The 23,213-nt window shown below is 42.7% G+C and overlaps 11 protein-coding genes and 1 long non-coding RNA gene across 14 annotated transcripts; 6 read left to right on the forward strand and 6 right to left on the reverse strand.

Moving 5' to 3' along the window:
• The first annotated feature begins 612 nt into the window (after window positions 1–612).
• Window positions 613–4,449, forward strand: LOC119549517 (alpha-catulin). 2 transcript variants are annotated; one of them, XM_037857629.1, is made up of 6 exons: window positions 613–981; window positions 1,111–1,291; window positions 1,359–2,842; window positions 2,908–3,225; window positions 3,284–3,490; window positions 4,048–4,449. In XM_037857629.1, the coding sequence occupies exons 1-6, from the start codon at window positions 952–954 to the stop codon at window positions 4,162–4,164; spliced, it is 2,337 nt and encodes a 778-aa protein (XP_037713557.1). In that variant the 5' UTR covers window positions 613–951; the 3' UTR covers window positions 4,165–4,449. The 2 variants fall into 2 exon arrangements, with proteins under 2 accessions (XP_037713557.1, XP_037713558.1); XM_037857630.1 differs by having other exon boundaries at window positions 615–777.
• On the reverse strand, window positions 4,445–5,610 carry LOC119549520. Of its 2 annotated transcripts, none has more exons than XM_037857633.1 (4): window positions 5,381–5,610; window positions 4,969–5,162; window positions 4,824–4,903; window positions 4,445–4,770 (listed from the first exon to the last, which is right to left on the reverse strand). In XM_037857633.1, the coding sequence occupies exons 1-4, from the start codon at window positions 5,471–5,473 to the stop codon at window positions 4,478–4,480; spliced, it is 660 nt and encodes a 219-aa protein (XP_037713561.1). In that variant the 5' UTR covers window positions 5,474–5,610; the 3' UTR covers window positions 4,445–4,477. The 2 variants fall into 2 exon arrangements, with proteins under 2 accessions (XP_037713561.1, XP_037713563.1); XM_037857635.1 differs by having other exon boundaries at window positions 5,284–5,610.
• Window positions 5,611–5,942: 332 nt separating this feature from the next.
• On the forward strand, window positions 5,943–7,574 carry LOC119549519 (senecionine N-oxygenase). The gene is made up of 5 exons (XM_037857632.1): window positions 5,943–6,224; window positions 6,281–6,467; window positions 6,521–6,692; window positions 6,761–7,296; window positions 7,356–7,574. The coding sequence occupies exons 1-5, from the start codon at window positions 6,040–6,042 to the stop codon at window positions 7,521–7,523; spliced, it is 1,248 nt and encodes a 415-aa protein (XP_037713560.1). The 5' UTR covers window positions 5,943–6,039; the 3' UTR covers window positions 7,524–7,574.
• A 179-nt stretch (window positions 7,575–7,753) lies between these two features.
• Window positions 7,754–9,694, forward strand: LOC119549518 (5-aminolevulinate synthase, erythroid-specific, mitochondrial). Its single transcript, XM_037857631.1, has 2 exons — window positions 7,754–9,063; window positions 9,209–9,694. Exons 1-2 carry the CDS (start codon window positions 7,848–7,850, stop codon window positions 9,583–9,585), a joined length of 1,593 nt encoding a protein of 530 aa, XP_037713559.1. The 5' UTR covers window positions 7,754–7,847; the 3' UTR covers window positions 9,586–9,694.
• Window positions 9,695–10,107: 413 nt separating this feature from the next.
• Window positions 10,108–10,782, reverse strand: LOC119550889 (nuclear receptor 2C2-associated protein). The gene is made up of 3 exons (XM_037859878.1): window positions 10,697–10,782; window positions 10,554–10,644; window positions 10,108–10,496 (listed from the first exon to the last, which is right to left on the reverse strand). The coding sequence occupies exons 1-3, from the start codon at window positions 10,729–10,731 to the stop codon at window positions 10,203–10,205; spliced, it is 420 nt and encodes a 139-aa protein (XP_037715806.1). The 5' UTR covers window positions 10,732–10,782; the 3' UTR covers window positions 10,108–10,202.
• Window positions 10,783–11,003: 221 nt separating this feature from the next.
• On the forward strand, window positions 11,004–11,984 carry LOC119551835 (AP-3 complex subunit sigma-2). The gene is made up of 4 exons (XM_037861405.1): window positions 11,004–11,136; window positions 11,196–11,287; window positions 11,346–11,548; window positions 11,605–11,984. The coding sequence occupies exons 1-4, from the start codon at window positions 11,068–11,070 to the stop codon at window positions 11,814–11,816; spliced, it is 576 nt and encodes a 191-aa protein (XP_037717333.1). The 5' UTR covers window positions 11,004–11,067; the 3' UTR covers window positions 11,817–11,984.
• On the reverse strand, window positions 11,985–13,077 carry LOC119551834. The gene is made up of 2 exons (XM_037861404.1): window positions 12,613–13,077; window positions 11,985–12,549 (listed from the first exon to the last, which is right to left on the reverse strand). The coding sequence occupies exons 1-2, from the start codon at window positions 13,015–13,017 to the stop codon at window positions 12,151–12,153; spliced, it is 804 nt and encodes a 267-aa protein (XP_037717332.1). The 5' UTR covers window positions 13,018–13,077; the 3' UTR covers window positions 11,985–12,150.
• A 134-nt stretch (window positions 13,078–13,211) lies between these two features.
• LOC119551668 (zinc finger protein Xfin) lies at window positions 13,212–14,906 on the forward strand. The gene is made up of 2 exons (XM_037861121.1): window positions 13,212–13,473; window positions 13,535–14,906. Exon 2 carries the CDS (start codon window positions 13,576–13,578, stop codon window positions 14,770–14,772), a length of 1,197 nt encoding a protein of 398 aa, XP_037717049.1. The 5' UTR covers window positions 13,212–13,473; window positions 13,535–13,575; the 3' UTR covers window positions 14,773–14,906.
• Window positions 14,907–15,349: 443 nt separating this feature from the next.
• Window positions 15,350–18,323, forward strand: LOC119550748 (anaphase-promoting complex subunit 2). Its single transcript, XM_037859668.1, has 8 exons — window positions 15,350–15,482; window positions 15,546–16,062; window positions 16,123–16,361; window positions 16,422–16,602; window positions 16,666–17,367; window positions 17,429–17,692; window positions 17,757–17,998; window positions 18,051–18,323. Exons 1-8 carry the CDS (start codon window positions 15,420–15,422, stop codon window positions 18,249–18,251), a joined length of 2,409 nt encoding a protein of 802 aa, XP_037715596.1. The 5' UTR covers window positions 15,350–15,419; the 3' UTR covers window positions 18,252–18,323.
• Window positions 18,324–18,688: 365 nt separating this feature from the next.
• Window positions 18,689–20,179, reverse strand: LOC119550749 (protein phosphatase 1 regulatory subunit 15A). Its single transcript, XM_037859670.1, has 2 exons — window positions 19,068–20,179; window positions 18,689–19,004 (listed from the first exon to the last, which is right to left on the reverse strand). The coding sequence occupies exons 1-2, from the start codon at window positions 19,818–19,820 to the stop codon at window positions 18,795–18,797; spliced, it is 963 nt and encodes a 320-aa protein (XP_037715598.1). The 5' UTR covers window positions 19,821–20,179; the 3' UTR covers window positions 18,689–18,794.
• Window positions 20,180–20,476: 297 nt separating this feature from the next.
• LOC119550714 (histone-like protein 18C) lies at window positions 20,477–21,436 on the reverse strand. The gene is made up of 2 exons (XM_037859595.1): window positions 21,056–21,436; window positions 20,477–20,958 (listed from the first exon to the last, which is right to left on the reverse strand). The coding sequence occupies exons 1-2, from the start codon at window positions 21,269–21,271 to the stop codon at window positions 20,572–20,574; spliced, it is 603 nt and encodes a 200-aa protein (XP_037715523.1). The 5' UTR covers window positions 21,272–21,436; the 3' UTR covers window positions 20,477–20,571.
• Window positions 21,437–22,280: 844 nt separating this feature from the next.
• On the reverse strand, window positions 22,281–23,179 carry LOC119549049. Its single transcript, XR_005219378.1, has 3 exons — window positions 23,067–23,179; window positions 22,776–22,990; window positions 22,281–22,688 (listed from the first exon to the last, which is right to left on the reverse strand). It is a non-coding gene; the product is annotated as an uncharacterized LOC119549049 (long non-coding RNA).
• Window positions 23,180–23,213: the final 34 nt, after the last annotated feature.

Raw genomic sequence — 23,213 nt, forward strand, 5'->3', positions numbered from 1 at the left:
TTCAAACACGCGCGCCTTTTATTTTAATCACCTTGAAGAAGTAAAATAGAATATGACGTGCAAATTCTATCAGTATCAATGGAAATAAAGAGTGATGCGAAATAATTATTAGTTTTCATCATCACAGGTTTTTACTAATCTATTTGGCTAGCGGAGTGTTGTGAAACTATTTTTTTTTTGAGGCCAATGATAGGGTGTTCCAATTCCATTTAAACTACAATTCTATGATGTCAATAGGATAGGTAAAAGAAATAATGCTGTTTTTTATACTTTGTCTATTCATAAATAAATATATTATTTGGGAAAGAAAGAAACATTTAAAATTCAAATGTTTCTTATGATACCATTAAATTTTTCGCTACATTTCAAAAGTCAGCTCAAAAACGTCAAATCCTTGATAAGAATTTTTTTTGTATACACACCCAGGTATTTCCCAATGGATTTCCCGTGTCGCAGCTCAACTAATATCGTATCCTTCCACCTGAATCGATTTCAGACTCCTTTGTAACGGGAAACTGTTGCATTTTACAGTACTATATGGTTTTCGTGCGCAGACTTCCTGCGCAGAACAATTTGTTACAAGCTCGAGTGATTCGGGAATCACACAAATCTGGGGGCATACACATATATTTGTCTACAAGTAAACACGTTGTTTACAGACACCTAGCTATATAACACACTAATTTTAAGCTAAGGAGCTTTCGCTGGCTGAAAAATCGACTTTTATTTGAGCTTAAACCTATAAACCCTCGTACAATGACGCATTAATCAGTGACGGTATTATTGAGTGCCAAATACTTGATTTAGTTTCAATGTCTATGCAACTCGCTAGCCTTAGTATTGAGAAAAATCAATAGGAAGTAAATAAAAATGTTACATGCCTGAAATACGCTTTTGTGGATATTTAAGTATATATAATCAATTTTTTTATTGAGAATTGACGAGTCCAAAATGTACGGAATCACTCAATCAACTGTAAACGTAAGTTTTTGACCGGCTGTGGAATGTCTTGTAGTTTCCATCAAGCTTACTGGCTGCCTCGCCTTTATTCGTCTGTGATTATCGATTGACCCTGAAACTTGATCAATATGCTTTCCCCTCCCCTTCCAGAATCAACGCTTTCGAGTTCGTGATATGGATAACGAGCAAATCATGTCCACTTTTGGGAACATAGGACACCTACTGAACATCGCCGTGGAGCGATTTATAACGATTGGCGAGATAATTGCCGAGGAGAATATTGACATCAAGGGAGACATGTACGAGGCGGCAAAAGAAGCAAGAGATGCAGGTATAATATAATCATTCTTTTTTTAAGTACCTCCGAGGTAAAGTTCTGATAAATAACTAACTTACAGGAAAATCTATTGAACGCCTTTGTGATATATCACCTTTGGGTGGTATGGAGCTTCGACACCACATTGAGCCTCTGAAGGACTACGGCGCCATTATCCTGGCAGCCAGGTCGCTACTATCCTCTGTTACGCGAATCCTACTTCTAGTGGACATTATAGTTGTGAAGAAGCTCCTGACCGCCAAGAAGCGAGCCTCCGAGAGCCTGGAAAAGCTGGAGTCGGTGATGAACTTCACCGAATTCGTGCGCGCTTTCTCCGTCTTTGGAACGGAGATGATCGAATTGGCCTACCTCACTGGCCACCACCGGAACTCCTTCAAGGAGGAACGGCGGCGGGCACAAATGTTTTCGGCCCGCCAGATCCTGGAGAAGTCCATTGCCATTCTACTAACGTCCTCGAAGAACAGCCTGATCCACAGCGACTGTGTGATCGTGAAGGAGAACCGGGACACGGTCTTCTGCCAGATCCGTAGGGCCATGGATCTCATACACTTCGTGGTGAAGGACAGCATCTTCGATTCGGCCAAGCACATGCCCTTCGACAAGCAGGCCAGCAATCCGAATTACGAGAACGAGAGCATATACACGACAATAAAGAGGATTGTGAATCTGATCAAGAGGTACAAGTACCAGATGAGCTACTACGACAGCAACAACGAGGGGAACAACAACTCCGACGCTTACTTTAACTTCCTGGACGACGATATGTGGAAGTCGGAGAAGAATCTGGCCTCCTCGGCGGGCGGTGGACGCATGGTGAACAACACCAACTTCAGGAAGCACATGAGTTCCGAGAGCCTCGATCTGCGCGAGGAGCTATCGGTGGCCTTTGAGAAGCTCTTCGAGAAGGCCCACGACTTCACAGACTCCCCGTACATAAGTCACAACCATCGAAAGAACATTTTGTCCTACTGCGACAGCTGCAAGATGGAGTTCGACCTATACCTGAACAACATCATGAAGGAGCAGCACGAGAGTGCCGGGGTCCCGGTGAAGGGTCAGGGTCGCGATGATCCCGAGCTAGGGATGCTAAGCAGTCTGGAGGAGCTGTGCAAGCAGCTCGTCGTCTCCGTGTCCAGTCAAATCGAGGACTTCAACGAGTCCCTGAAGATCTGCTCCAAGCTGGTCAAATCGTTCCACGTCCTGGCAACGAACTACGACATCGACAATCTAAACCAACGCTCCACAAAGTTCCACGACTGCTGTGACCACATCTTCGACATCTGCAAGCTGCTCCAGCACATAGCGCCCACGGAAAGGCTGCAGGTCCAGGCGAAGTGTCTGGCCATCAATCTGCGGATCTACGGACCGCAGGTCTTTATAGCTGCCAAGATCCTGTGGAAGTACTCCAACAGCAGTGCGGCCAACGAGAACTTTGAGTCCTTCTCGGACATGTGGAAGTGGCTGACGAACGAGATCTCTATGATCGCCAAGAAGATCCTTGTATCAATTAATACTACTAAGAACGACAGAGAAGCTGAAACTGAGGTAGGTCATTATTTTGTGGTACCCCCTTATAGTACTGCTCCTAACTGCTATCGGTAATCCCCTAGAAATGTGAAAACACAGATAAACTAACAAAATCCGGTGTACCTGCAACAGAAGATGGAGAAATGGTTGAGTATTCTGGCCTCGAAGGCAAAAACAATGGAGATCTAAACACATATCAATCAAAATGGAGTGAAGACTTGTCGGACGACAACGACATATTAAAGAGAGCTAAGAACATGTCAGCGATGGCTTTCCTTATGTATCAGTTTACCAAGGGAAACGGTTCTTTAAGAACAACTCAGGATTTGTTTACTCAAGCCGAATATTTTGCGGAGGAAGCCAATCGACTTTACAAAGTCCTCCGCCACTTTTCATACCAGGTAACCTGGTATCTATGCTTTATAAAAGTATTTTTGTATTGACCCTTGATATCCTTAGGTTCCCGCTAGTGACAACAAAAAGGATCTCCTTAACATTTTAGATAGAGTGCCGACTTTTGTCCAAGCACTTCAATTTACAGTCAAAGACCACACGGTTGGTAAAGCTGCCACTTTTGTGAAGGTCGATCATGTCATCAGAGAAACCAAAAACCTTATGAACGTTATAAATAAAGTAGTATCGAAGTGCTTTGAGTGCGCAACTAAGGTAAATAAGTCAAAGCCAAGCCATGCGGCCATTTCATATTGTTAACCACAAAAACTGAATGTGTATGAGTTTTATAATTTACTGTGATATTAAAGCATGCATTATTACAGGTACCTATGATTTTAGACCTTTTCATTTATTTCGATGGATACAAGGATAATTGCTTTGGTTTTATGCTTTGATAACAGTTTATATAGTCTACATTGTATATTAAACACAAAACCTTTATAAAAAAGAGCTATCGCATGAACTCAGCCTGTATTTAGTCAACATTTTTATTTGGCTTAAACCTATTTGATCTATGGAAAGCTACATATCCCTTGCATCCCGAGCTCAAACAATTTATATGAAATTAGCATTGCTCGAAATCGTAGTTATATATATTGCTAAATTTGAAAATCCCAGTTAAAATGTCAGAAATGATGTTATTTCCTCAAAAGGTTATCTTAATCCAACTAACTAATCTGTAATTTATTTGTGGCTAGTCATAAGCTATGAAAGTAAGATCCCCTCGATAACCGACTTTATAACTGACATATGTGATAATCCGCTTGCAGTACAAACTAAATTTAACTGGAATCACCGGAGGACTAACATCTGAGAGGTCTAACGAGAACATGGCCGGTGGAATGTGCGATTCCAAGGGGACGACGAGCAGCAGCGATATTCCCTGACATTACGGGATGGCTCGAAGAGCCAAGGGGGATGCACGGAGGACGAGGGTATCATTTTTACTGTTCTGAGCCCAAAACCTTTTATTATTATAGTCTACACTGTTAGCATTCTTAATACATTCAATTTTGTGTATTAGTTGAGGCCGCTTCTAGCGTTGATTAATGTCCAAAACTTTATTAACATACAAAATCCAATTAGTTGTCTTAACAGCACGATCTTATAATGCATATTTTGTTTCACTACATTCGAAAAATAACGGCAATAAAGGTAATGAAAGATGCAGATATGTATAAGAATTTGTTTAAATTGGTCCTATAAATCCGTTCGTAAATAGTTCCTATTAGTTTCATTAACGATGTGTGTTCGGGGACTATTGCTGCAGCAGCTTGCCTTTGGCTCCTGGGATAAATTATAAACTTTGAGGGCCACTGTTTCTTTTAATTGATCTGTTTGCGCTGTCGAGTTCTTTAGTTTAAGCAAGTTTTTAAAAAGCATTAAGTCCAGAGCAAATAACGCTGCACAGATAAAAGAAAGTGTTCCCAAGGCATAGGCATAGATCAGGAGATTCTCGGGCAGTTGTTCGACGGTAAAGAAAATGAGTAGTCCTAAAAAAAATAAAGTTGAAAACTGAGAAGTTATACCGAAAGCCATATGTTACCCTCTATAGTGAAGAACAAGACGCCACAGGTCAACAGAATTACTTCGCAAGTGCCATAGTTCGAGGTCGAATCGATAATTCTAAAAGAAAATTCAAGTTTTAACAAAAACCAGGTAGTAATGAATCACAGTTACTGAGTAATTACCTTGTGATTAGTAGAACTGCTGATATAAAGGTGTATCCCACGAATGTAAGCGTGCCAAAATCGTCGCTTTCTTTTGACCAAGAGATGTTGTTCAAAAGTGTCCATTCCCTAGACTGTTTTTTGTTAAGGACAAACACCCTCTCTGAATGTTTGTCTGACAATCTTTTCACAATCAGCGCAGCCACTGTAGCAATCTATCAATGAAATATACACGGCTTGATTAGGTTTCCCCATTTAAAAGTTTTCCGCTTCATCAGACTGAATGAGTCTAAATGGGTTGGGTCACTTCGATTGTGATCTTGAAAAGATACTTGCAAGCTGGAGCACTTTGGTGCATATACAAGCCGCTAGTCCCATGTTAGACGTTCTTAACGATCACTTACAGACTGAGTCACGTACGGGCAAAATTTACCTGACCCATGCAAATTTTCTCACATTTGGTTGCGTTGTTTAGCGTGGGAAAAGACAAAGTCAAAGAAGTGTCTGGGCCACGAAAAATATTCATACATTACCCCTGGGTTTCTTCCAATAACAACCCATACCTTGAACTATAGAACGAATCGAGTACGCTTCAGCCTCTGTAGCGAATATTGTTTTATGCTAGTACCCTTATCAACAAAGTAAATATCAATAAAATAAATATATGCGGATGCTTCGACTGCTTATAAGCCTATAAATAAAAAATCAAAACAAATACAGAAGCTCTGTGGAAAAGATTGCCTTATGCTTTATAATGTTATCAGTACGATTACAGTGAAATTAGCACAGCGATCTTTATTTCGAATTCAAAATGCTCTTTTATGGTAACAAAAATTCTTATTGAGAGGCGCAACATTTAATCTTTAAATTTTCAGCCAGTGATGTAGCGTAATCTTACATTTATTATATAGCAAAATTCAAAGTTCTCAAAGAAATCCAAGTACTCTACTTTTCCGGAGGTATCAAAGTGGGGAAGCCATAAAGTTCATCACGATGCGATCCTCAGTTTCGTTAAGGCTATCGGAGTGTAGAAAGCAGTCCCGACGTATCGCACCTAGACACAATTAATAAAAACCAATAACTGTAATAATAATGAGCGTATGCATAATTGGGGCCGGAACAGCGGGCCTTTGCTGTGCCCGACACTCGATTGAAAATGGTTTCCAGACCACTGTATTTGAACTATCTGACCGAATCGGCGGAACCTGGGTTTACAATGAGGCCACAGGTGTTGTCAATGGCATTGATGTTCACAGCAGCATGTACAAAAATTTACGGTAGGTGTGATCCGGAAAACGTTACGAACGAAATAACATTTGTGAATACTCGTTAGAACCAATCTGCCCAAGGAAGTAATGGGCTTTCCGGACTTTGAAATTGGAAAAAACGAGGTTTCCTACGTGAGATCTGATGAAATATGTGATTTCCTTAACCAATACGCTGATCATTTCCAACTGAAAAAGCATATAAAGTTCAATACGTATGTTATTCGAGTGGTGCAAAGGAATTCAAAGTGGCAAGTGAGTTAAAATGTTAATTTTAGTAAATCATTATCTAAACGAAGCGTTTGCAGGTTCTTTGTAAAGATGTAGTGACAAACAAGATTGAGTTCCATTACTTCGACAAGGTCATGGTGGCCAACGGGCATTATCACACCCCGAATTATAGTAAAGTTCCGAATATGAATCGTTTTAAGGGCGAGTATTTGCACAGCCATGATTTCAGAACAAGAGAGGTTTTCGAAGGTATTTGTACCAAAAGTATTATTAAAGTATGTTAGGATTATTTATATAAAATATCATTAATAACCCAGGTAAATCCGTTCTTGTTATCGGAGCTGGTCCAAGTGGCATGGACCTGTCTAATATAATTTCCCGATCAGCGGAACGTGTCACAATTAGTCACCACTTGACCGACATAGGAGAAAACATATTCTTTGAAAATGTCCAGCAGAAGCCTGATGTTCGGGAACTCGACGAGAATGGCGCCTTTTTTGTGGACGGAACCTACGAGGAGTTCGACACCATTTTCTTTTGCACAGGATACAAGTACGCCTTTCCCTTCTTGACAGTGAATTCCGGAATCTATGTGGAGGACAACTACGTCCAGGAGTTGTACAAGCAATGCATTAACATAAGGAACCCGTCGATGTCATTGATTGGGTTGCCATTCTACGTTTGTGCCGCTCAAATGATGGATATCCAAGCCAGGTTCATCATGAGCTACTACAATGGATCGAATGAACTGCCATCCACAGAGGAAATGCTTAAGGATACCTATGATAGAATGACCAAGATTTGGCACGATGGCTACAGGAAACGTCATGCTCATATGTTGGGTCCAAGACAGGTGGGTTCGAAATTTGATTTAAGTTATCATTTAGTTCCTAATGTTCTGTTCTCTTCAAGATTGACTATTTCACAGACTTATCAAAGACTGCAGGAGTCAAAAACATTAAGCCGGTTATGACTAAATTACATAACGAAAGCAGCAAATGTTTCAACGAGAACTTGCGTCATTTCCGGGAGGACAACTTTGCGATCGTAGATGATGAAACCTTTGTCAAATTGAACTAGATTCAGATAACATTTACGCAAAATAAAACTAAATTTCTATAAATTAAAATACATAAATTATTGTATTTCATTGTAATCGTCAAATATTGTAATAATTAGTAACGGCTTTCTTTTGAAAACCGAAACAAACACTTGTTTGAGCTTGTTTGTTGGTATTTTTCCAAGACAGCTGTTTATTGGACAGGCAGTATATTTTCGCAAGCTCCGGTCACACTCGCCCACCTCCCCCTCCCCCAATTCTTGCATAATTTTCAAAAGACCTCACTTCACTTTCAAAGTTCGCTGATTTAGGTCGGGTCTTCAAAAGTGGGAAATCGCCTCGTCATGCAGTGTCCGTTCCTGAACCGCTTCACCGCCAGCTTCATCCGCAACTACGCGGAGACGCTGTGCCAATCCTATGGGAGTCACTGCCCCGTGGTGGGAAAGACCTTGGGTGCGGGCGAGAAGAAACTTTCACTCGTCGCCGCAAGTGTTACAAGGTCTTACTCGACGGGGGCTAATGCAAATGCTGGTGCGGCTGCTGGTGCCCCCGTATCCGCTGACCCTGTTAAGGCCACCTCCACCTCGGAGACCTTTCCCTACGAGCGCTTCTTCAACGAGCAGATCATGAAGAAGAAACGGGACCACTCCTACAGGGTCTTCAAGAAGGTCAACCGCCTGGCGGGCGACGGGCTGTTCCCCCACGCCCTGGAGTACTCGGAGCGGGCGGAGAAGCCCATCACGGTGTGGTGCTCCAACGACTACCTGGGCATGTCCGCCCATCCAAGCGTTAAGAGGGCCGTTCAGGAGGCCCTGAACATGCACGGATCGGGGGCGGGGGGCACTAGGAACATCTCGGGCAACTCGCTCCATCACGAGCGACTCGAGGAAAAGCTGGCCGAGCTCCACCAAAAGGAGGCCGCCCTGCTGTTCACCTCGTGTTTCGTGGCCAATGATTCAACGCTCTTTACGCTCGCTAAACTTTTACCTGGCTGCCAGATCTTCTCGGACGCGGGCAACCATGCCTCCATGATCATGGGCATACGGAACAGCGGGGTGCCCAAGCACATCTTTCGGCACAATGACGTGGACCACTTGCATCAGCTGCTGAAGCAGACGGACAAGAGCGTGCCCAAGATCGTGGCATTTGAAACGGTACATTCCATGACTGGGGCTATCTGCCCGCTTGAGGAGCTGTTGGACGTGGCACACGAGTACGGGGCCATCACGTTCATCGACGAGGTACACGCCGTGGGATTGTACGGCGACCATGGAGCCGGAGTCGGCGAACGGGACGGGGTGCTGCACAAAATGGACATCATATCGGGAACCCTGGGCAAGGCGTTTGGCAACATTGGCGGTTACATAGCTGGGTCCGAAAAGCTGGTCGACATGATCCGATCGTATGCGGCTGGCTTTATCTTCACCACCTCGCTGCCGCCCACTGTGCTATGTGGTGCCCTGGAGGCCGTTAACATCCTGGCATCGGAGGAGGGTCGTCAGCTGCGCCACATGCACCAGCGGAACGTCTCCTACTTGAAAAACTTGCTGAAACGAGAAGGTAGGGTGTAATTTTAGACTTTATGTAACACGAATTGAAGGTTATTCTCGCACTTTCGATTTATTTTTAAATTTAAGTGGTGGCCATGTATAGAAAAAGGCACTTAACTTTCAGTTTACTGACCATATTATTTCGCCAATTTCAGGTTTTCCCGTCGAAGAAACGCCCAGCCACATCATCCCCATCAAAATTGGAGACCCTCTGAAAAGCAGTCAAATCTCAAACGTGTTAATTGAACAATTTGGACACTACCTGCAGTCGATTAATTACCCAACCGTAGCCCGCGGCCAGGAGAAACTTCGACTGGCCCCCACTCCATTCCACACTTTCGAAATGATGAACGCCCTGGTTACCGATCTGAAGAAAGTGTGGGAAATGGTGGACCTCTCGACAAACGTCCCGCTTTCGCCCAATGGATGCATGTTCTGCAACTCGGAGAGCTGCTGGCACCAGGATGCATCTCCCGACCTGGAATGCGGAATCCCCAACTGCCCTCGCCTGGAAATCTCGGTTGCAGCTTAGTTTCATCTTATACACAACGAGTCTAACTGAAGCATTCGAAATATTAGCTACGCCTAAAATTATCTTTGTGGTTTTGGACAAATAAACAATGGTTTTGGTGCAATATAAATGACGTAACTTTTTATTGAAATGGGTAAGACTCTTCAAAGACGCTTTGAGGGGTGATAAGACATGGGTTGAAGTGTCACCTTCGATTAGAAGTTGCGTGTTTCACGTTCGAGGTCCATGCAAATGGTATTCTAATTAGGGAATGGCGTGAAAGAAGTCCCCTTGAACCTGGATCCAATGTCATATGCAATTTGAAACGATGTAAATAAATATGAATTGAATCTAATTTATCGCTTAGGAGTTTAGTTTTCGGGAAATTTGGACACATCCATTGAACTTTCGTCATCCCTTAAAAGGGCTTACCCTGTCTGAAAAAAAATTAATGAAATTGATACCCCATCAGTTTTAGCACAGGCAGGGTGAGTCAGCCAATATTTAGCTGATAAACATGACCCACCCATTAACGGCTCAATGTTTTTTTGATAATATAAACATAGATAATTGTCCACTTTTATACACTTTGATAAGAATAGAGTTTTGTACAAACCTAGTTACATAAATACTTAGGACTAGCTTAACAGTTGCAGATCGTAAACAATGATTCGACCAAACAGATCTGTACTGGACTCGAAGATGAACTTTATCTTTGAACAAGTTTTTTCCCGGACTGCATCTTTAACCTGAAACAGCTGGGGAGAGTTTATATCTTCTGGATAGAAGGGTTCTTGATGTATTTGGGCTCCATCAGCGGAGTACATTATCATTTCCGATTTCAGGCCAGCGAATCCTCCTTGAAACTGAAAACTAAATCCTGAAATGGTTTGTGGCTCATCGAAACTGACGGTAATCCATTGGGGGGTTCCCTGAAAAAACGTTGAGATTTAATAAATAATTTTCTTAATTAATAAATAAACTTATACTTCATCGGAAGTCCAAGAGGTCTCTTCTCTCGCATCAAACATAAACTGCTTTCCATATAGCTTCAGATCTTTGTTTAAAACCGAGCTCACCCTTAAAAATACATTTTTACCAATAAGATATACAAACGAAAATTCAATAATACCTGCAGTTGAAGTTTACTTTTGTTAAATTATTCATATTATCATAAAAATAGTAAATAAACAAAACGCGGACCAAGAGGTTAGAGGTATTAGGGATGGGTAATTATTATAATTATAATATGATTCCAAAACTTTCAACGGAAAAATTAAAACATATTTGAATATGATTTGGTTTTAAAAACAACTTTACTTCCGTAGAAGTTTAAATATTTATATTTTTCAATAGATTTTGTAAAGAAAACCTTTGGTACACGAAGTATCGATATTTTGAAAGTTACACCAAGTATTGATTTTGCAGCCCTAGTCGGAAAAGCAAAACAGCTGGCAGTTTAAACAACATTTACATTTTTTTTTACCCATCAAAGAAATTGAAATGATAAAAGCTATACTTGTTTTTAATAATCATGGGAAGCCTAGGCTATCGAAATTCTATCAGTATTTCGTAAGTGCTGTATCATATTATCAAGTTCTCAATAATATCATGCTAAATTTTCTTTGTAGGATGAAAGTCTGCAGCAACAAATAATTAAGGAGACGTTTCAGTTGGTTTCCAAGCGGGATGATAATGTTTGCAACTTTCTGGAGGGCGGAAGGTGAGTAATACTTGGGAACATGCACCCAGAATACGTATTACCACTATTCTTTTTCTAGCTTAATTGGCGGATCGGACTACAAGCTTATCTACAGACACTATGCCACGCTGTACTTTGTTTTCTGCGTGGACTCCTCAGAAAGCGAACTGGGAATCCTTGACTTGATCCAGGTCTTTGTGGAAACGCTCGACAAGTGTTTCGAAAACGTCTGTGAGCTGGACTTGATATTTCACGCCGATGCCGTCCACCACATACTCTCAGGTTTGGGAATAACTCATATGTATCCCAACTAGATTGTCATCTTAACTTTGTTACAGAACTGGTCATGGGGGGAATGGTCCTGCAGACCAATATGAACGACATTATGGCCAGGATCGAGGAGCAGAACAAGATCGTCAAGCAGGAGGCGGGTATTTCGGCAGCACCAGCTCGGGCTGTGAGCGCCGTGAAGAGTATGAACATTCCGCAACAGATTAAAGATATAAAGTTACCTGATCTGCCACAGGCAATTAAGGACTTTAAGTTCTGACAAATGTACGTCCTATAAATCTCACGTCTATCTATAATCTGTTGAAATTAGTGCTTATCTCAGTCCTTCAAGAATTTCCAACAGCAGTCGACTGTTTTCGTAATGTTAGGACCCATTGATTTTACATATGTATCTCTACCGAATAAATATGCAAATTAATTACCAGTAGCAAGTACAAGTTATTCAGATTTTTTATTGCTCAACAAGGTGAAGTTTTGTCCACTTCCGGTTTACTGAGATTGGTGCTTAAAATGTACATACAAAGTGCCTTTAAATGATCTGTGTGCTGTATCTATTTAACACTTTACAACGATGCCCTTACTTAATTCTAAAATCAACTGTTTGTACTTGGCAGCTCAAGATCATCTTCTTCGCCGACTTCCAGCATAACTTGCATTATCTTCCGCTTCAGCCTTTTGCGGGATGTTTCAGAGTTTAGGTTGCGGAATTCAATGGCTATTAATTCGCCAAAGGCGTCCCATTGGTCACGACCACTGGGTGGTATATGAACAGGAGCGGAAACGGTGGGTGCTTCTGCCAACCGACTCGGAGCAGATGAGTTGCAAGGCGACGCAGGTTCAGGAGGCATTGGAATAGGTTCGCTGACCTTTGTAACCTCACTGGTTTCTGCTTCGTTTTCTACAATCAAGGACTCCAAGCTTTCTATTGAGGATTGGCTCTGCTTTTCCGCTTCTTGTTCGGGGAAACTAAAGTCCAGCTTTGTGATCAGTTTCTACAGGTAAAAGGGAAAGATGGGTTAACATATGGGTTACAGATTGAAATAGAGGTAGCGTACCTTGCACTGAGGTCCTTGCTGATATCCTGGACGCGGTTCTATCACAGAACGCAGAAACATCAGCGTTTTGAAGTGCTCCCATCGACAGGTCTTCTCGGAATCTCCGCCAGACTCCTCAAGTCGTCTCTCCAGTTTCTTAAGTTCCGAATTAAATTGGTTGCGAAGATTGTGCACCTTCTTGCCATAGTCGTTTTTAGTTATCCCCAGGGAAGCGCAAATGGAATCGATGGCTTTAGTCCTGCAATCCTTATTTTTGTACAGCTCGGAGTAGTGGTTCCACAAACAATCCGATGCGCGGTACAGTTCAATTAGCCTGGCAATCTTCTCGCGCGTCCAGATAGTCTGCTTCCTTTTCTGCCTTTTGGCCAGTTGAGTATCGCCCGCCTCGTCGGACTTATTTGGCATTTTAAGTCGTTAACAATTGGCTAAATTGCATTCCAGGAATTTACTTCAGTGCAGCTTGGGGATGGGCAAAGCAATGCTATCGACCATCCGACAGCTATCGATAGCAATCAGTATTTTTACAGTATTTTTTAATTCGGACAACCGATAGCTCCGCTCACGCACGCAAGAGACTCGCATCATTTGCAGTTATCGACTAGTCGATATATCTCATCGCAATTAAATAGATGTACTACAGTATATAAATAAAATAAAGTAAAATAAGTAAATCCGCTGGAATATGCTTTCGCGCTAACCCAAAACAATTGGAAAATGTGCGCGGGGCACCCGAATTTAATGTAGACTGTTTTCCGCGCTGGATATGGTGAGCAGGGACCACAAAACTGATAAATCCGAGGCCGACGCCCACTGAATGCTGTTTCCTGTACAGGAGTGTAGTTTTGGATAAACGCAATTTGGGTAATTAAAGAGCGGCCGTGGCGCACACCTGGTTCTACAGCCCCTCCATTTTCGATTCCAGACACTTTAGATAGCCGCCAGCGAACCCCGAACGTAAGCGCAATGTCACAAGTAATACCCAACACGCCCACACCCCAAATGCTGACGACATCAACGCCCATAGAACCCATGAAACCACCACCAGCGTTTCCCACGCTAGGCGGCGCAAACATTCACGAGCAGGCGTCCGATATGATTATACGGGCAACCACGATTTTCGAGGAGCTCAAGCACGACGACGCGAACCTGGAGAACGTGCCCCACCACGGAGTTGAGACTGAGCCGGAGGAGGATTCCCATTACGGCGACAACGGCAACTCCAAGATCCGGATAATGCCCAGTGTAAAGCTAATGGCCACGCCCCCTTCCTCTGATCCCAAGCGTAAGTTCGTCTGCCCGTACGACAACTGTACAAAGAGCTATGGCAAGAGCTCCCACCTGCGGTCCCACCTCACCTGGCACACGGGCATCAAGCCCTTCGTCTGCAGCGAGCCAAAGTGCGGCAAGGGATTCACGCGCTCCGACGAGCTCAACAGGCACCTGCGGACGCACACCGGCGAGAAGCCCTTCGAGTGCATCCAGTGCACCAAGAAGTTCTCACGCAGCGACCACCTCACCAAGCACCTGGCCACCCACGACCGCCAGCTAAAGAGCAGCCCGCATAAGAAATCGTTGCCGACCAGCGGAGGCGGAGGCGGCATGCGACTAAAGCCCTCGAAAAAGCATTCGCAGTCGGAGTCGGACTCGGGCTTTCACTTCATAGCCGCGATGGTTGGTTGCGGGGAGCCCAGCATGGACCACCACCATCATCAGCAGCAGAATCAGCTCCAGCCGCCCGTCGACTGCCACCACAAGCCGCTGAAGATCAAACTGGAAAGGCCAGAGCACAGCGACAAGTACCAGATCGTGGCCCCGGAGCACCAGCATCCGAGTCAGGGCCAGAACCAGAGCCAGCTGCCATCTTTCCTGGACCAGGCCAAGCCCGAGGTGAAATATGAGCCGGTCGATGAAATTGTACATACCCTCTCTCAGTTACCACCGGCGGACGGTCCCGGCACCTACGGGATGCCCCAGTTCGTCCAGGATCGGCCCTTCCGCTGCCGGCAGTGCGAGAAGCGGTTCAAGCGGCAGGACGACCTCAACCGGCACATACGAACGCACACTGGCGAGAAGCCCTACGCCTGCCCGCAGTGCTGTCGCCGATTCGTGAGGAGCGACCACTTGAAAAAGCACCAGCAGACGCATTTGAAGATACGATAGAAACTATTCTTAGTTATACTCCTTAAGTCGCTAGCCACTGGCATCCGCATCCAATTCATATTGGCTAAAACACGGCGTGTGTCGGGTGACGCACACAGTACAATAAAATTAAATAAATTCGCAATCTAACAATATTCCTACGCAAGATCTACGCTGGCTCTTAAATCTCAATTTGTATGTATGTAAATAAGTCGTATGCAATTTTAATTTTAATTCTAACTGTTTTGTGTGTGCCAGAACATGAAGATATATTTCTAAACGTGCTGTTTTTTACTTTTTGGCTACTGTCCTTCCCGTATCCATTAATATAAAGTATTGCAGTAAACTGTTGTGCATTTATGGGATGGCTGATGAATATGGTAACTCATTAGGGGAACTTTAATGGGTACGCTCCTTGTTGGGAACTGGATGAATATAATGATTTGATTTCATGGAAACATAAAACCCCAATGTCATAATTGAAATGGAAAATATTTTAGTTTTAATTTTTTAAGATATATAGTATCTGATTAATAAAGAAACCATCGTCTATCGATACGTTTTATAGAAACCGCTCTATCGATAATAACACTGTCATCACCATTCGCATTTTGATTTAGCAATTTGAGAAATGTTTTTGTATTGCAAAAAGTAATCAAACACAAACAATGAGCGACTTCGATGTCCTGTGGGCGGATGTGTTGAAGATTTTTCCAGTCTTGGGTGGAGCGGTAGGTTCACTTCTTTGATAAACTGATAAGGATGTGTTCTAATAGCCATAGCATCCTCTTTAGAATGCGGTTTCCAGTGATCCAGTTGAGGAGAAGGTATTCGAAAATGTGCGAAAGCATCTGAAAATGTTGGGAAGCATAGATACCTTCGCTGCCCTAGTTGATCTGGAAATCCAGTCGACTATTAGAAATGTCCTGGTGCCGAAGTTTTGGAAACACTTTCATGCCGGCTTGGTCCCGGCGGAATTGCAGAACGGGATTGATGATCAAGCTCTGGCCATAGAAGCACTGCCCGATAAGAACCGACTTTTCACCCAGTTCATAGATGCCATCAACGAACTGCACGATGGTTTCCTGAGCCTGATGCAGGTTAAACCCAGGTTGATCCAGCTCATTGGAACTGAGGGAAAACCCGTCCCGAATTCGGTAAAGTTAATGCAGGAGGATGGGATCAGGAACAGCTTAAGGGACTCCTTGCTGGCTCAACTGCCTCCCACTTTTAGTGTTGTAGTCGGGGCCTTCTATTGGGTGCACTTCAAGCTCTTCACCAAAGCCTCAAATCTTGCCCTGGCCACAGTGGGTACGAACTATATACAGATACTATCCATCAGTTCCCATCCTTACATGCTTTGCTTTTCAGACTCAGATGTGTTCGATGAGCTCCTGTGCGTCGGGTGCAACTTCGATGTGGAGCAGTGCTGCTGCCAGAGGTTGACGGAAATGGTCAACAAGACCAATATGAAGCTATTCGAGATGAACCTGATAGATCGTCTAACTGGGAGTGCCTTAACAGCACTTATTAAGCTTAAAATCAAGGAGCATATTAACGACACTTGCATGGGCATTTTCGATAGGAGTCACCTTAAGCAGCTTGAAACCGTGAGTGGATTGCCTCTCTATTGATAACTTGGAACTAAAGAACTTAAACAACCTTTGCAGTGGCTGTCGGATGTCATAATGTCCTGGCTAACAAACATATTCACAGAATGGAAATCCAAAGATAGTATTAGCGATGCGGAAGTTCCCGAGTCTGTCAAATCCTTTAAAGTCAAACTAACTTACTTTATGTACGAAACATTTGCTCAGAGCGTTATTGGCCAATTCTTCAGCATTATTATTGGTATGTATATTTGGAACTAGTCATAAATGCTCGGTACTAAGTTTTTTGCAAATTGAAAAACAGACTATCCGGATTCAATTCCGGCTATAGATGACTTGAAGATTTGCATGGAGAAAATTGATATGCGAGTCTACCTGACTGAATCTCTTAGAAGCTCGCTGGAAGCAAGGATTCTGCATCCTGGAGTCAACACCATGGATATACTAACCGGTTATGTGGCAGCGATTAAAGCTATTCGTCATTTGGACAATACAGGAGTTATCTTGGAAATGGTAACGGCTCCCATTAAGGACTACCTACGGAAGCGAAACGACACTGTGCGACGTGTAGTGACGGGGCTCACTGAAGAGGGACCCACTGACTTATCCGAGGAACTCGCCAAGGGAGAGTCCATTAAGGAGGGCAAGGACTCTGCCACCGATGAGTTCAGCAACTGGGAAAATTGGGAACCAGATCCGTTTGGAATAGATGCCAGTATCATGCAGTACAACAGCTCGCGGAAGATGAGGTCGGCGGACATTATATCAATGGTGGTTGATATATACGGAAGTAAGGAGCTGTTTATGACGGAGTATCGCAATCTGATGGCAGATAGACTGCTGGCTCAGCTAGATTTTAATTCCGAAAAGGAAATTCGAAATCTAGAACTGCTGAAGATACGCTTCGGGGAATCTCTATTACACAGCTGCGAGGTGATGTTGAAAGACGTTACCGACTCGAAAAGAATCAATGCGCACATCCATAGCGATAGCAACCGTACTGAAAGTGGGTTACTTTTAATCTTAAATTATTTTGATTGGTTTTAATGGAACCTTTTTTATTCTAGACCAGCTATTTGACATCTCCTCACTGATTGTCTCTGCACAGTTTTGGCCGTCATTCAATAAGGAAAGTCTCCAACTGCCTGAGGAGATCGAAAATGAGTTCAAGAAGTACACGAAGGCCTATGAGGCTTACAAAGGAAACCGTACGCTCAACTGGCGTACTGTGACTGGTCGTGTAAATATTGAAATCGAGATCGGGGACCGAACCATGGAAATGGTTGTGAGCCCCACATTGGCGGTCATCATATACCATTTCCAAAACAAGAGTAAGGAAATTATATTCTACAATCCGACCGATCGGTTATACAACGTCGAATTAATATGTTTCAGATGAATGGACTATCGAGGACCTGAGTTCAATTACAAAGGTTCCACCCTCCGCTCTGCGACGGCGTCTTAGTTTTTGGCAAAATCACGGGTTGATTTCGGAAACAACACCAGGAATATTTACACTGTTGGAAAAGGAGTCGGAGAAATCCCAGTTCGAAGATATGAGTCTCGCAGAAGCCGACGAAGAGGATTTGGAATCGGCCATGGCTTCAGCAAGTGATCAAAGGGAAGAAGAACTTCAAGTAAGTGTACTAAACTCCGCTTTGATATATTAACATGTTATTTTTTTCTTAGGTTTTCTGGTCCTATATTGTTGGCATGCTCACAAACTTGGACTCCATGCCAATAGACCGTATCCATCAGATGCTGAAATTGTTTGCCTCTCACAGTGGTGGAGTGGAGTTTACTCAGGACGAGCTAAAGCACTTTTTGCAGCGCAAAGTCAGAGAGCACAAGCTGATATTTTCGGGTGGAGTTTATCAATTGGCGAAATAAATTCGGAAGATTATCAATATTAAGTTGCAAACGACTGAAGAAATCATGAAATAAATAAATGATTAAACATGATAACGTTTATAAAATTTACTGTTCCATGTTGAACGTTAATTTTTCAAACTGTCGTCTTATCTATTTCTACTCAGGGCTTATCTTTCACCCGCGTACACTGCAAAGTCTTTGCCTCAACTTGATTTTTTGTGAATGACTTGAGGATTCTGTGCAGGAAACATGAAGAATAGAATACACCATGAGATACGTCTAATGCTTATTTTATTTTTAGTTTTACATTATTGTTTATGCTTATCCCGTTATCAACAAATTCAAATTTCTTAGGGCTCTAAAACTAAGGGTGAAGAAAGGTGTACTTGGTTTTGATATACTTTACAGGGTTAAACAGTTTTTGGCTTCATAAAATAAATCACGAACGCAGTGGCTAAATCGTTAACTTTATACACGCAAACAACTTGTGCTTAATTTAATGCTGTAATCGTTCTAAACTGTAATCTGTACATCAAAAGTTACATCAGGTATGAAGACAGGCTAGTCCTCGTGCAAGAATCGAGCTTGGTAGACGTTTTCCCGATGGACTGGGGTCAGGACGGCGTTAAGAATCGGTGAAATTCGCTTAATTCTTTGCTGAAAGCGAGCCCGATCCCGCGCCATCACCTGCCACTCGCTCTTCCTGGCAGCCCGATAAGCGTAGTCCCAGGCGAGCATCACGTGAACTTCGGGTTTCATGTTGAATCGAACCTGTAAGTATTATTTGTTAATTGATTAGCAATGCCATTTTTAAGTTGAAAATGGGAAACCCACCTTCTTGACGGAAGTCGAGCTGTCATTGCTGCATTCGCAGGCCTTGAGCTCCTCGGCATCGTCATCTTCGCCGCATGCCGCGAACTGCACGCTGCTGTCGTCATCATCATCCTCGTCCTCTTCGTCGTCTTCCTCGTTATCCTCATCCTCCTCCTCTGCGTCGTCCTCGAAGCAAATGAAGCTATCCTCGCTGCATTCAGAGATGCTCCGCTGCCGCTGCAAGGAGCTCTTGGCAGCCGACCCTCCCGAGCTTCCTGCATTGTTGTTCCTGTCACTGGGCACTTGACTAGTGGGGACCTCCTCTGCGGTTTCCTTGAAGCCGTGATGCGGATGCAGGTCGATGAAGAAGTAGCAGGAGGACGGCACGCAGCGGCGCAAGGCGCCCAGCTCGAGTCCCGCCATCTTGGCCACGGGCGGACTCTGGGCATTAACACAATTTTGCAGGGCGGTCTGCATCTGGCTGACCACGTCCATGGCCATCAGCTTAAAGGACATCATGGTGGCCAGCGGATCTAGGGGGTCTGGCTGTAGTTGCGGGATTCGCAGATCCTCGGGTACTTCGAGCGGTTTGACCTCGGGTGCCTCCTGGTGCACCTTGTTTGGCTTCCACAGGGAACGGGAGCCAGCGGAAAGGGGACGCGACGGCCCGCACCGATATTGCTCGTAGATGGGGGAACTCATGTTCGCAATCAGGCGGAGAACAAAGAGGAAGGGGTCAAACAGCGCGCCCATAAGGGTGTGAAATTTCGACATCTAAACTTAAAGACACAGGTTTGCGTTTGCTGTGGTGGGAATCCCTTGCGAATGGCCATTTTCTTGAACTTGGCTTTGGGTGGCATCGTGGCCAGCTTAATTTGAGGCAGACTTATCCATGATTACTGCGATTAACTAATGTAATATGGAGTGAAATAACGCACATATATGATGAAATGTTACGTATATCGTGCATCCGACTGTTTCAAATTTATTGTTTTTCAGTTGTAGGCTAGTTCTGCTTTCGTTTCTAGCGTATATAGCGAAATATAAAGTCCAGGCACAGTAATATTCAGAGTTTTACACGTTTTATACCAGAATAGTTCCATACTTTTTCACGAGAGCTGAAAATTTATCGATAACAGACGTTGAATCACCTTGGCTGTTGTGTCGTTGTGAACATTCACCCGCGCACCCTACAAATGTTTCAGATTCAAAATGGCTTCTCCAGCTTATCGAAATTATTGTTTGAAAATGTTATACCTATAATATTTGGTGTATCATACAAAATCGATTAGGGGCTGTCCATATATTGCGTAATCATGTGAGATTGTGGGTTGTTTTTAAAAAATCGGCAACATATGGACAGCCCCTTGAATAACTGAACTACCCCAATTTACCCCACCCATAAAAACACAATATCTGGGTTTAAGTACTTTTAAATCAAAGCACATTTTTATATTTTTATAAAACATATCCTTTTTAGAACGAGCCGAAATGTGGAAAGTGGCCAGGACTTGGGAATCTGCGATTACCTCTGACACGATGGTTTAGGACACGATGGTTTAGGACACGATGGCTTAGCACACGATGGCTTAGGACAACATGGTTTAGGAGAACATGGCTTGCGGCATGATGGTTTAGGACACAATGGTTTAGGACACGATCGTGTAGGACAAGATGGCCTTGACTTGGGACACACTGGCTTCATTTTTGGGCACGGTTTGGCGCAGCTGGATCTCTTCACGGGACATGTTAGCTTGGGCTTCGGTTTGCCGCCACATCTCTTGGGTTTACGACACTTGGGCTTCCTCTTTTTCGGGCAACATTTATCTGTTGGGGCACTACGCTCAAATTCCATGTTCTCCATGTTGATCATATGTTCAGGACCGGTACTATCCATAGGATCTTCTACGTTCTGTGGGAAGAAAGTGTTTGACATTAGCCGCCCATTCTTCAGCATTATTTGGGTTATATAACTTTCGGTTGTGTATACTGTTAGACTAGTAACTTACCGAATAGTACTGGAACTGATGGATAAGGGACATCTTCTCCCACTGCTCAGTAGCTGCCTCAAGTATTTGATCCTCCGTGTATTGTTCGAGATACCGCTTCCTATACTCCCTCACGTAATTGTTAAAGCACACCTTAACCAAGTCGTCACCCCGAGGAGCCTGCGTAGTATCACAGTATACTTCGTGTCCGAAAAACATGTCAGGAGTTTCCTCCATGTTTAAAATTTGTTTCTTTGGTCAAAAATATTATCGAATAGAAAACTTTTCACAAAAATTTGTTTTATATAGAGAAAAATTGTATTAAACTTATGGTATACAATTTTATCAGTTTTTAGTTTAAGCAAATAGTAGTGTCTCGTACGAAAGTAGTTTACAAACTGAAAATATGTTGACCTAAGCACCTCCACGTGAAAATTGGATTTGAATTAAGGTTCGCCAGTTACTGTGATTGTGTTGTTTTCATAAAACTCTTGCCTTAAATTTTTCGAATCAAATTGGCTACGCCTAGTAGTAGTATATTGAAACCTTTTTCTAATGTTATTGTCCGAATTTAAGTCTTGGAACAGGCTTTAAAGGGTGTATATGAATATCAATATTTCTTATGAAAAATGTACAAATATTCTTTTTAATAAATAAAAAAACAACAAAACATATAATTTGTTTTAAAGGCATTAACTTCCGATAAGCTCAACCTCAGACTTCGTTTCCATTTAGCAAAGAAATAATCAATGTTGGTACAAATTTTTATTCTTAGCCAATAGCGGTAAAAACTTAAGAAATTGTTTAAAATAATCTGTTTAAAAAATATTTCAAATAAAAACTAGAGACATTTATATCAGGTATTTTCCTTGTTTACATAATATTTTCCTAAAAGTTAGAAAGGTAGTTTTGAAGAAAAATGTTTGTAAAAAATTGCAGGGATTTAAAATTTAGAATATTTAAATTCAAAGTGATATGTATAAAATCGATGGAAAACTTTAATGATGATTAGTCTACGTGTAGACGTCTAGAACCTCCGAGCCATGTTAAGTTCATCTATGTTTCGAAGGAAAGATTATCATAATGATTCATCAAAAATGAATACATTTAACGAATTATCGATGAAAAGAACGATTTATTAAACCATTACCACAAAACTAAAAATGCTAATATATACATCAGTTTTCCTTAAGTTAAAGTCTAATGAAAGTAGTATTTTATAATATTGCTTCTCAAAAACTTAAGATAAAATATTGTGGTCGCAACGATCAACGCGATTACTTCCGTGTGTCAGAGCACAATTAAATCATGCACACCCGTATGTGTATACATACATACGTATGCACGTATGTACACTGTTCTTTAACCGATATTTATACCTGACACTGTATGAAAATGCAAGTGCATGTTCCGCTGCGTCATTCTGTAGATAAATAGTATGTATATACATCGAACTTGCATCTGTGAAAATGTATAGTTATCTGTATGTTCCTGCGTATTTTTTTAAGTATACGACTTTAACTGCATGCCATTTTTATGCATATTATATCAGATCTTGTAGTACATGGCAGCATAGTGAGTATCTGTGTGTGGGAATACGTATAGTATCCATGTATTATTCTGATTTTCCGTACTCGAAAGCGTTCAGAATTGTCTGAAATAAACAGAAGCCAGATTGATATATTCATGCGCACATACATACTTATTATATATATTCTCGTCAGTACATGCACACACGTACAGATTAATCAAACAGCCATATGATTAATACACATGGAACAGCTGATTCATAAGCGTCGCAGCCGATGATTGTATGTATGTCGTGCTCAGTTACTCACACACCAGCTGGCTGCGCACTGCAACAGTTGATATCAACAAACCCAGGGGCGGAGTGCAGGTGGCGCCAGTGAGAGGGGCGCTAAGAAGATTTGGATAGGAACAGGGGATATCCAAGAACTACTTCTTAGTGCGAGGAATGTAATAACTACTTAATGAAAATTAACTTATAGGTATAGGTATTAACACCTCTTACCCCGCATTAACTGCAAGTCCGCTCCTGAGCCCTCGCACACACACACTCTCACTCGCTCTCGCACGAAACCTGCGCTCTCTCGCTCTCGCGCACACACACCGAAGGCGAATGTATCTGACGGTGGTATGGGTGCATGTATCTGTATCT

The sequence above is a fragment of the Drosophila subpulchrella genome, chromosome 2R (genome assembly GCF_014743375.2).
Source record: "Drosophila subpulchrella strain 33 F10 #4 breed RU33 chromosome 2R, RU_Dsub_v1.1 Primary Assembly, whole genome shotgun sequence".
NCBI classification, from domain to species: domain Eukaryota; kingdom Metazoa; phylum Arthropoda; class Insecta; order Diptera; family Drosophilidae; genus Drosophila; species Drosophila subpulchrella.